The sequence below is a fragment of the Corylus avellana genome, chromosome 5, assembly GCF_965113065.1.
Source record: "Corylus avellana chromosome 5, dhCorAvel1.hap1.2, whole genome shotgun sequence".
NCBI classification, from domain to species: domain Eukaryota; kingdom Viridiplantae; phylum Streptophyta; class Magnoliopsida; order Fagales; family Betulaceae; genus Corylus; species Corylus avellana.
This window is the reverse complement of record NC_142494.1, coordinates 19117738-19130688: the sequence shown is the minus strand read 5'-3', so window position 1 is coordinate 19130688 and position 12951 is coordinate 19117738. Positions and strand designations below refer to the sequence as shown.

General features: G+C 35.5%; 1 protein-coding gene and 1 pseudogene across 1 annotated transcript; both read right to left on the bottom strand.

The window, feature by feature from the left end:
- Positions 1-225: 225 nt before the first annotated feature.
- LOC132180561 (uncharacterized) lies at positions 226-1867 on the bottom strand. The gene is made up of 3 exons (XM_059593433.2): positions 1052-1867; positions 421-954; positions 226-324 (listed from the first exon to the last, which is right to left on the bottom strand). Exons 1-3 carry the CDS (start codon positions 1865-1867, stop codon positions 226-228), a joined length of 1449 nt encoding a protein of 482 aa, XP_059449416.2.
- A 4802-nt stretch (positions 1868-6669) lies between these two features.
- LOC132183202 (oxalate--CoA ligase-like) lies at positions 6670-9849 on the bottom strand (annotated as a pseudogene).
- Between the last annotated feature and the right edge of the window lie 3102 nt (positions 9850-12951).

Sequence of the window (12951 nt, the reverse complement as noted above, 5' to 3'; positions counted from 1 at the left end):
TCACTAATATGAATCCCCCTCCCCTCTCGTGTAGACATCTTAAAAAATAAATAAAAAAATTTGGATTTGTATTACTATATAAAAGTATTTCTGGTAGTGTATTCCAGAGTCAGGAGAAAAAAGAAATTCATTTGGAGAATTAAGTGGAACAATAAAAAAATTCATTTAGAGAATTAAGTGGAACATTAAAACGGAATTCAAGAACCAGATTTGATATTAGAGTAACTAGGCAATCACTTCATTTTTCAAGCAAGGCCTGTATTTGACTTGTGTAACACTGGTTCTATCCGCATATTCAATGTCACAACAATCTCTTCCTCCAGCCTGTTCAACAAAACAAACAAACTGCAGTTGTCAATAATCAAAACAACCTTAAAAAACCCTTGAAGAGTGTTTAATGAAATGAGGGCATGCACTCACCTCAAGGCGTGTTGTTGCTGGTGAAATCACCTTAATTTTGGTGATTGCATCCGCTGAATGATTACCAGTGGATGAACAATTTGGTAAACCTCGAGGCGATTTTCTAATATATGTAGTGACAACTTGTTCACCACGCTCTATAGAATCAAAGAAAAACACATGGGGAGCTTGACAGGGATCGTTGGAGAGCGGTCGGGTGTAGAACACGTAGAAGGGTGGCTTTGCCTCTCTCCTCCATTTTGTAAATGTCTCAAGGGGTCTGCATAAAATGCTCCGAGGGATTATGTTTTCATAGATATAAGCAGAGTAGCCCCATGAGAAAGAGAAAGACCAGTTGGTTGGCCTGTGGTAGCATATGCTTTGTTGAAGAAGACGGGATTGGTCGACTTTCGCCGCCTTCATGAGGTGGTTTATGGCTTCCAAACGGTTCATGGAGGGGAAGATTGGGTCAATGGCGTCAATGTGGTGGAAGGAGAGGAAAGGAGTGTGGGGCTGAGCTGATAGAAAACCTGTTGTGTCATTGCGCATATCGATCTGCATCAAATACAACATAGTAAATCATATATAGGGATCAGAAAATATATCTATTAATTATATCAAATCATGAGCCAAACTCCAGCCAATTAATTACCTGGTGAAACCCTTTCTCGAGAGTTAAATGAACTCCTAAATCAGCCAAACATGAGTGCAAAATATAATCACTGAAATGCTCCTGCGAATCTCTCTCAATACAAGAGTCTAACTTGGCTGCCAATGCCTCCACAACAGGGTAACTCAGAGCATATCCAGCCCCACCAAAAGCCATATCAAATGAGAAATCAATGTTGGACATAACAGACTCAGAATTCGACCCAATATAGTAGTACTTTGAATGGTTGTATTTTGCAAGAACCCCAATTAAATTATCAAGAAAAAAAATTGTATCGTCATCTCCCATCACATACCACCTCACGTTTTTATCTCCCTCCCTAAACGCTTCAATTATTGCTCGCACAATTCGAGCCGGAATTGGCTTCACCGTTTTCGGTAATGTTGGGATCTTCCTGACATCCTCGCTGACACGAAGAGGAGGAAGATTTGAAGGCCATGGTTGGAATTCCGGCCCCGGTGGTCTGTCGAGGAAAAGATATCCCCGAGTTATGTTTGGTCGCCACCATGATTCAACGTATGGTTTTCTGGAGTTCCATGTATTCAGGGCGCCGACAATTCCAAAAACAATGTGGCTGATGTTGGTCGGAGAGTTGGGAGTAGTAGTAGTAGTGGGACATGAGGAGGTTGATAAGAGACGACTGAAAGGTTGGTAATTGCTGAGAGGGTTTAAGAAAAAGATGCAGAACAAAAAGATGAGCAGCCCTGAAATAGATACCAACTTGTATAGGGTTCCATGAGATGAAGGGCTGTGATTTTTTTGAATTTTGCTCCATTTTGAAGAAATTGAAGAAGCCATTGTCAATGGTGAAAAGCTGTTTAACCTAGAAAGATGGGAGATGGATCCTCTCTATTTCATTTGAGATGGAGGGGAGCCATTTGGGCAAATTAGGTTATTATGATTCTTCCTTAAGCTTGCTAATATTCTGACAAATATTTGGGTGAAAAAGGAAAGAAATAACGCAATAAACTATTTAGGGTTTAGGACACCATTAGGTAACTAGCAGCCTAGCGCCCCCAATTTAATAACCTATTCAATTAATGAATATTCATGACGATTTTTTTCACAAAAATATTATTTAAATGCCTAATTATACATAGTCAATATTTTTTTTTTTATTTAAGGCTCCTAATTATGGTAATTAAGTAATTAAAAAGAAAAGAGAATTAAATCTCCAGCTTTAATAAGGCTTAATAAATTGATAGCAGTAGATAGGAAAATTTAAAAAACATTAACGACATTCTTAATAAACGTTCTATTGTTGGGAAAAACAATTAAATGCTAAGAAGAATAAAAGTTTCCAAAATATTCTTCAATTTTACAAACTTCTCTCTTTATAAGTTTCCATTTTTTTTTTTTCTCTATTTAGATCTTATTCAAAATAGAAAGGTTAATTTACCAAAAACTCAATCAATCATTAATTTTTTTTTAATTTGATTTCATGAAATATTTTTACTATTAAGAACAACATATATATATATCCCATTTTATTTTGAACCTTGGACAATTGTGTAGCATAATATCGGATCAATCTTTTTTTTTTTTTTTTGATAAAATCATGCTTTCTCATTAAACAACTCAAAGGGTTGCTCCATCAATAAAATCTCGTTGATACATGCAGGGGCAGGGGGCTGATCAAGCCATTTTTTATCTATCACACCCAACGTAGCAATTCTAGATAATGCATGTGCAGTTCGATTCCCTAATTCCCTGCGAATGTACATCATTTGCCATCTAGGAAAGGCTCGCAGCTCGCCCTTGAAGGTTGGGTTGATAATGGCCACAATGGCTGAATCATCGATGAGGGCAACCAATTCTCATTTTAATTTGTAGAACTAGCAACTAGCAAGAGATTATAGATTAGCAATATTAATAACACCAGTCAACATTAATTAACGAGATTAAAGACAAATCACACTTCTATTAATCATTCACACCAAAATGAGTAATTTCGAAACCTATCAAAAGAAAATTGAAAAGCATTCTGTTTTTTACCAGAAAATTAATATTTCGTCTTAGTGGAGATTCCCACAATCAAAACACCTCAGTAGCATTTGTATATTGCCTGGATATTTAAGTGCTTACCAAACTTAAAAATTGACAAAGCCCTTTTCTAGGGGTTAAAAATCGGGCACCTTAGTTGGAATCTTTTAAATATGCCATATCACCTTTTTTTTTTTTTTTTTTGTTTTTCTATGCTCTCGTTAGACCTTTCATATTCTTGTTTTTTTCTATTGACAATTTTAGTATATATAAAGAGCTTTATTATTATTATTATTTTTTTTAAGTATTTATAAAGTAGGAGGCCTTACCATTGAGCCGGCCGCAGCTAGAGGAAAAAAGTTGCAAGGAATACTCGGTTTTATTCTCAATGTTTTCAATTATGTAGTAGAGCTCAAAAAAAGAAAAAAAAAAAAATAATAATAATAATAGAGAGTGCTCCAGTCAGCAACTCTTGTAACTTGCATATCCGTTTAATAAAACATGAGGAATGGCAAGACTTTCAATCGACCTAATAATTGCGTATAGGAGTGATAATATATGTTTGTGTGTCGAGTTCGGGTTATATTGAGACATATTTAAAATTATATAGGTTAAATAATTTAACTCGAACACTTTAATTAAAGGGAACAAACCTTTCAACCTTAATCTTCTAATTAATTTTGTATTGAGTTTGTGTCGGATTTATGAGTCATGCATGTTAAAAATTGTTTACCACTATGTCGTGTGTCAGGTTCAAGTCGTGTCAACACGAATATAAGATTATATAGGTCAACTTTAACCCAACACATTTAATTAAACGAGTCAAACTTTTCAACCGTAATCCTTTAAATTCGTAGTGAGTACGTGTCGAGTTATTGTAACCATAATTTTTGACTTGATCAGTGGAACTCTAATCTTGGAAATTGTCATACCTGTGAAAGTGTCAGATATATGTTAACCCAATTCACCTCAAAATATCAATTCTGACAATATCAGAGAAATTTGAGAGTTTTTTATTTCCAGAGTTACGTCGGTGCCGGACCGCCGGTCATTTTTTTTGTTTTTGAATATAAAATAGTTGAGAGTAAAATAAAGATTCAACTTGTCATCTCCCTCTTGACAGAAAGAAATGAAAAACTGTCATCTAATTAACATAAACAAGTAATCTTAATTGTCATCTACATCTTCGCATTGGAGTAATTTATATTAAACTGCATTGCATGTACTCATGATTTAATTTAGTTATTTATTCTTATGAAGAAATAATATTATGAACTCCCATCACTATCAAAAAAGCGAGCATATAAACTTTTGTGCCACCTTTGAATATATATTTTGTTAAAAGAACTATCCAATCTCTAAAATAGAAAGGTGACGTTTTAACGACCCCCCCCCCAAAAAAAAAAAAAAAACCAAAAGTGATGTAGTGACGTTTGCATAGCAACATTTTCAAAATGACCTTAAACATTGTGATTGGATTCAAAATTGGAGACGTGTGAACAGTGAAAATGTCAAGCGACATTTAAGCCCAAATGTCACTTTTTGAAAGGCGACATGTGAATAGTGCCAACATCACCTTTCACAAGGCAACATTTAAGCTCAAATGTCACTTTTTGGAAGGCGGTGTGTGAATAGTGCACATTACCTTCTAAAAGGTGACATTGGCACTATTCACATGTCGCCTTTTAGAAGGCAACGTGTGAACATGGGCATCACCTTTTTGAAAGGTAACACTTTGCATTGTTCAAATGTCGCTACTCTTAATATGTATATATATAACCAAAAATCAAATTATTTTTCTTTTAAAAAAAAAATTAAATTAAAAAAAAAAAAAAAAAAAAGATAGTGGTGCCAATAGCCACCCTTGATCTGCCCAAGGGTGTCTCAAAAGCCCACCCCCAGGGACATCTAGGGTGGCTCGCGGGCCACCCTCTCCCCCAAGGGTAGCTGTCGATTTGGCAACAAATCGGTGGCAACCCAGCTTTTACATATATATAGTTTTATGTGTGTGGATGAAAGAAGGAGAAATTTTGAAGTTTTTGGGTGTGAGTGGTAGCCGTAAACGCAAACTTTGAGCGTTAATATTTTCAAAATTTGAGACGTTTGAATAGTAACATAACGGTCACGATTCGCTATTCACGCACAAAAGGTGACGCATGAATAGTGTTACCATTTTAGTGGCGTTTTCCAAAAACATCACTTTTTTTTTTTTTTTTTGAAACGTTGAACCCAATTTTACAACCATGCATCTAACTGTTTCACTTCTGAGTTTACATCTCAATTCCCACCAAATCTCTCCTTTGTTAAAAAGGACAAAAAACCAAGTATGTGTTGTTAGATCTTAACTAATTGGAATTAAGTTACATTCCTTGATGGGATGAATAAATTGCAATTGCATGCATGCGGGGGGTGGACCTAAGCCTAAGGTGGAGGGACGAATGTCCTCCAAAATGTTTACAAATTTGCTTTAAGTATACAAATTTTATAGATTTGTCCCCTCAAAATAATATTTTTGTCCTATTTTAATTCTTTTTTATTTTTAGTTTTACCTCCCCAAAATAATATTTGATTCCTCTTTTAATTATTATTATTATTATTATTTTAGTTTTGCCTCCTCTTTCAACATTAAAATACCTAAAATACCCAATTTATTTAATTTCACTCCATATTCTAGTTCGCTTCTAACCAAAAACTCAATTTGGTTTGGGACTCTAATTGAATATGTGAAAGGAAAAGCTAAATAGTTGGGTTCTTTAGGTGGCTTTTAACCAACAATCAGTTACCAATATTTGACATTATTATTATTTGAGGCATAGAGAATTGTTAAGAAAAATGGTCTACACTCAAAAGTATATTTTTTCTTGAACCCTATAGATCGTGTTTAGTTAGTTGTTTATACTATTGCGTGTTTGTAAGACTTCTATACTTTTATTTTATATAAACACACAGAAACACATATAAAGAGATTATATGTATTTATGTGCTTTTGTAATTATATAAGTCTCTTAATCTCTCCAACCAAAAAAAAAAAATATCAACCTCCCAACGCCACACCTAATTCTACCCCTTCATGCATGCGTTTGTGCTTGAAGAGTACTCTTGTGTGCTTTTATAGACCGAGTTGGAGGCTAGGGAGTTTTGTTATTCAGAAATGCTACAATGAGGTGTAAATGATCCAAATCCTAATTGTATGTCTTTTTGTTTGGAGGGCCCAATATTCCGAGGACCCACTTGGGCCTCATTGAAGGCCTATGGGATCTTATCAACTAAAGGTCATCCCACTGGAACTTGTCTGGCCACATAGACTCGAGAGAAAGCCCAAATCTTTGGTTACTGACATTCCAAAATTGGGAGGGTCTCACGGAACGCCAAGTGGGTGCGACACATCACATCTTTTTTCCCGTATGAATGGGATAAATTGTATATAATCATACAAGGCAACACAATCTACCCTTTATTATCTTGTTTATTTAAAATTAAAAAAAGAAATATATATAATTTTTTATTTGTTCATCTATTTATTAAATGTGTAGAGAAATCCTTTTTTTTTCTTTTTTGGTTTTATTTTTGTTTGAACATACACGACAAAGATACGTAGATGCATGGATAATGTTTGTCTAGGCTCCAAACTTAGGGACTTTAGCGGTAGAGATTTGAGCGAGGAAGTGTTCCGCTACAGAACGCCGTTGGATCTTCCCAGTAGCCGTCTTCGGGAGAGAATCAATTATAAATACCTTTTTCGGGACTTTGAAGCCAGCAAGAGTCTTCTTGCAAAATCTCAGTACCTCTGCCTCGTCAATCTCTGATCCTTCTCTTCGTATGATTGTACAGTTTATCTGTTAATTACCAAACCAGACAATCAAAACAAATTATATCTTTGCTTTAACATAATAATTAGTGAAAAATATAAAAAAAGCCTCCTCAAACTAACAGTCATTTGCATAGAACCCCACAATATTAAAAATTGTTTAAAATCTAACATTTTTCCACGAGGCATGATAGGGATCCAACTTTTTTTCTCAACAAAAGTCAAACTTTTGCCTTATTTTTTTTTTTTTAAAAAAATAATAATAAAAAATGAAAAAAAATGTCTGAAGCAACCCTATTTATTTTTTGTCTTTCTTTTATTTGGTATTTTTTAAAAAATAAAAAATGGTATTTTTTTCATAATAATGTCATTTGTTTTAAGAAAATGTCATTATTATGAAGAAAAATACCATTTTTCATTTAAAAAAAAAATACTAAATAAAAGAAAGGCCAAAATTAGATAGAGTTGCTTCAAACATTTTTTCTATTTTTTATTTTGTTTTTTTTTTAAAAAAAAATAAAGCAAAAATTAGACTTTTATTGGGCAAAAAAGTTGAGCCTTTAGCATTTTCTTTTCTCCACCGACTTGACGTGGAGGACACTGATGATGATGACTCATCTACTTTTTTCCACAAGGCAAATTTGTATTCTTCGTCCTCCTCCACTCAAACAAAGAGGGTACTTTAGGATAGTGATGATTTTTTAATTCTTAATATCTAAATTATTTTATTATCATTGTTTTTGTCGTTTATGCATATTTTATAACGGTGGAATCACAAACATATAAACAACCTTTTTTTAATTTTTTTTTATCACAAACCTACAAACAATTATTTTGTTATGCGAAATGCTACAGTGAAATAAAAAAATTATTTTTGGACCATAAAAATTTTAGGTAATAATAGATTATAGGCCTCATCAATGGGTAGAGCCATAAAAGCCTATAGTGGCAATAGGCCACAAGTTCCATCAATAGATAAAATTACAACAACTATGAATAAAACTTACAGCCTCTTACCACTTAAAATTTTTATGGGCCAAAATATCTCTTTTTGTCATAGATGCTGTTTCTGGCGTACGTTTCCAACATTCCATTACACCATGGCCATGGGTGATGAGGCCATATCAATTATCAACAAACAAACAGTGACATGTACGTGCATGCCACTGTCAACGGCTTCACGTAAATTCTCTTTTGGGTTGATGAACACAACAACAACATCAATAAAATAAAAGAAACAAAAAAAAAAAGGACTGTACTACTTGTTAATCTTATTACCTCTTCGTCGTATTTGTCATCAGGGACCCCGAAGGCAACTCCTTGAGCAATTTCAGGATGAGACAAAAGTACTGCATCCACCTCAATCGGTGATATTTTCTCCCCTGCAATTATAATAATAATAATCATCATGATATTGGAGTAATATTATAGAGAAATCTCGAAAAATTTACCCCCACGATTAATCAGCTCCTTGATCCGGCCAACAAGATGCAAATACCCGTTTGAATCAAAGTACCCGAGATCGCCCGTGTGAAACCACCCAAACCGAAAAGCGGTCTTGTTAGCCTACGGGTTATTTTTGTAACCCATGGCCACATTTGGTCCCCTTGTACACACCTCCCCGCTTATCTCAACCTCTTGAGTCACCCCATTCTCATCCAACACCGTCATTTCTTGACCAACCGGAATTCCCACCGACCCGGGCATATGCGGGCCGTCCTCAGGTAGCAGGTTCGACGCCATCAGATGGGCTGCCTCTGTCATCGCGTACGCCTCCACTACTGGAGCCCCGAACGCCTCCTCCAGCTTGCTCAGTATGGCTGGCGCCAGAGACGCGCTACAGCTCCGGATGAACCTGAGCTTCGGGTATTCAGATTCCGGGTTACCCAAGTGCCGATCCAATATGATTTGATGGATTGTCGGCACTGCGGTATACCACGTGGCCTTATATTTGTGCATGTCTGACCAAAACGTTGAAGCCGAGAATCGGCCCGAGGCGGGGAGAACCACGGCGGCTCCGGCTCCGAGTGAGCTCAGCAACCCGGCTATGAGCCCGTGGACGTGGAAGAGTGGGAGGACTAACACGGTCGAGTCCGACTCGGTGAGTTTGTAGACTGACCTGATGTTTAGCACCGACGAGGCCAAGTTGAGCTGCGTCAGGGGGACACCCTTGGGCCGGCTCGTGGTGCCTGACGTGTGGAGGAAGAGGGACACGTCGGCCGGGTGGTTGGTGAGCGAGTTGGGGTCCGAATCAGACTGAGTTAGCAACAGAGCGAGCTCGGTGTCGGCTTCGGAGAGCGCGGCTGTGACGTGTGAGATTTTAAGCTTTGAAGCCGCGGCTTGAGCTGGGTCGTTTCCTTCTTTTGAGGTTAATAAGAACTTGGACTCTGAATCAGCTAGGTAGAACTCGAACTCCTCTGATGTGTAGGCTGGGTTGAGCGGCGCAGCCGTGGCTCTCGCTCGGATTACCGCCAAAAACATTATAACAAACTGCAATCGCAAATACCAAATAAATAAACAAATTATTTCCGGTTGAAACAAATTAGAGGAAAATGAAATGATGACTAAAACGAATTTCGATATAAATAAAAAAATCTAAAAGAACCTCAGAATTTTAGGCTTCTTTGGAAACTCAGTCAACCAATGAACAAGCCCCAAATTTTATGCTCCTTTTTTTTTTTTTTTTTTTTTTTTTTTTCGACGTTTCTCAACCTCCAAAGACATAATTATAAAAGCAAAGAAAAAAAAAAAAAAAGAAGACGAGAGAATTCATCAGAATGAACAAAACCTCGACGGTGTTGGGGAAAACGAGCGCCACGACATCTCCGACGCTTACACCAGCAGCGACAAGCCGAGTGGCGGCACTTTCGATGAGTTCTTGGAGGCGAGCGTACGTCAAATCCAACTTGCTTGAGACCGAGAGGGCTCGCCGTGATGCGAACTCTCTGGCGGCACTTGTCAACAATCCGGTGAGTGTTTGATTCTCCATTTTTTTTTTTTTTTTTTAAGTGGGAGATAAGCTTAATGGATTGCTTTAGAGATGAGATGAGAAGAAGAGGTACACGCAGAAACGGTGAATATATATATATATATATAGGACCAACTTGAATCGACAAGAAAAGGATTCTTTCCATTCAAAATGAATTGAATAATATACAGTTAGTTATAGTGGAGAGGTATTTTTGTCTTTTCACTTTTTGAGTGAATAAAAACGCATTTCCATTATAATTAACTAGATATTATTCAGTTCATTTGAAATAGAGAGGATCCTAATTCATCAACACAGGCAATACTTTAGGGAGGTTAGCAACGTCATAAGATTTTAGAGGTTGGATTAATGAGATGAGATCTTATATTCCGCAACGCTCTTATAGTCAAACTCTCAGTGATTGACATTTGATTTGGTTAGCAACTGATCAACCGATAGTTTGACTTGTAAGTTAAGAGCATTCCCAACAGCTTCCTCGTCATTTTCTTTAAGTTTAGGGAACCAAACTACTTTTTGCCTTTCTATTCAAATACACTCCACAATAACTTCCCTTTATATTTCCTATAACATTAAAATATTATTTGTTTTACTTTTGTTTTGTTTTGAGAAACCAGAACCGGAACTGGAACTCCGGTTACCGGCCGGTTCCGGTTTTACCCGGTCCGGTATAACTGGTTTTTTAAGAATTTTATTTTTTTATTTTTTTATTTTGGCTTATTTCAGGTATTGAGCCTAAAATAAGCCCATTTTTTTTTTCTTCATAAGTTGACTCTTTTTTTTTAAAAAAAAAATTTATTAGTCTTTTTGTCTAAATTAAAGGAGCTTTGTTGTGATTGTTCTAAATAATTATTACAACAACAAATATAAACTACCAACAATAAATACTTTATATATATATATATATATATATATATATATATATATATTCAAACAGTCTATTTCATTGTGAGCCTAAGAAATTGTAAGAACCAAAATTTATGCAAAGAAAGGCATCAAATAAGTGACCCAATTGACCAAATTTCCAGATGCTTAAGACCCCAACATCAGAAAATGAACAACTACTACAATCAACCCAATAAACCCAACATCAGAATTCCATCAAATCTTGTTTAGATGTTAATATTATACACTAAAGTAACAATATATATAAATAATATAACAATAAATATAAACTATCAACAATAAATATATATGTATATAAATATTAAAACAATATATTTCTTTGTTTTCCATTTTTCCTACTCTCCAAACTGACTGTCTGAAAATTTCAACGTAGCATAATATATATATATATATATAAAATGAAAACCTGGTTCCCGGTTTTCCGGTAAAAACCGAGTACCAAAAACCGGGTACTGGAACCAGGGTACCCGGTTTTTGGATTTTTCAAACCGAAACCGGAACCGGGTCCCCGATTTCCCGGTAATTTTTGACACCCCTAGCAAATATGATCAGTGGACCCTTAATTCATACACCAAAAACTTGTGGGATCACCACTAAACATGTTTTAACTAGAAAGGAAAAATACACACCTTAGCACTTGGAAGTCGGATACTTAATTAGGACAATTTTGCCTCCAGTGCCCTGCTTCACCACAATGCAAAATATTTCCCTTTGGTGCATTAAAATAATAAGTGCCTTGTCCAAGAATTATGCCTAAACTATGTTCAAAACGTTTTAATATCCTATTAAAGCATAATAACAAAGGCAACACTTATCCACTTTATTCAAAAAAAAAAACACGATGATTTCTAAGGAACTTGATTCCCTTGATTATTTCCTATTAACTAAGCTCACTGCATGGACTAAATTCCATTGGTGACTTACTACATTATGGATTTACACAGTTACGTACTTTTCTACATGTAAAACATCTCGAGTGTTTTACAGCTTAGCAGGTTTATTTGGGGAGGTTAGATTAGAGTTGTTCGAAAGGTTGGAGATACTGAGCGAAGGGCTTGTAGAGGCAGCTTTAACATATCATTTGGTATTTGAGATGGTATTATATATTTGTAATTGTCTCACTCATACATGGAGGCTATGGTTTGTATTGATGGCATATATATGGTCCTGGATGGTCTTTGCTCTACATCTGTTTGAAATTTTTGTAAATGCCTTGGAAATAGTTTTTTTTTTTTTCTCATTCCTCAACCCAATTATTGTTATTTTCATTAATTGGTTTCAGGCCTTCTGATTTTGGGCTAATATTCGCATTCTTTTGTTAATTTAATTTAATTTAATTTAATTTTTTTTATTTTTTTTTTATTTTTATGGGAATCTTTCATTTTCATTCATTGAAAAAATATCAAGAGTATAAAGTCCTTAATTACATCAGAGAACATAAAGTTATGATAAATCATAACCAAAGCTATGAGGTTACAACGTTATAGAGACAAACATAAAATCTTACAATCAAGTTCAATCTATGATTTCAACATCCGCTAACCTATGTCCAAACTTCAGTTATAGAACAAATTTGCTTCATGCAAACTCTATCTAATACATAGGTAGCTCATATTCTCAACTTTTATTTTTCCGGCCAAAAGAGCAAAACTCTCACACCAAAACTAATCCTTATTGACCCAAAGGCGCCCAAGACAAAAAATTTCACCGCGAAAATCCCTCATGAAAGCAGATATAAAGAGAAGTCAAACCCTTATTCAAAAAAACAAAAAACAAAAATACAATAAAAAAAAACCAGCAAACAGCTACAGCAACTGAGGCGAAGGAAGCGAAAAAGCCCAACCAATTCCGGGGAGGTGAAGAGAGGCGTAGCACGGTGGAGAGCGGATGGAAATAGCGCATCATAAGCAAATGGATGACTAGTGAAAAACTTTGTAAAAGGTATATTCAAAGTTGATAACTTTTACAATTACATTGGTGTAATATATATACAACTTGACATAAGACACAGCTAACCCTAAAATCAGAATCTGCAATAAATCAATTTACTACAAGGAAAAGGAGATCTTCTCATTGGCTAGCTTGGTCTTCAAGTCTTTCAATTCTTTAGCTTCTTTCCTTTTACAAACGATTTGATTACAGCCAATTGATACTCCTAAACCTACTTTACATGCTGTCATAGGAGGTTGAGGAATATAG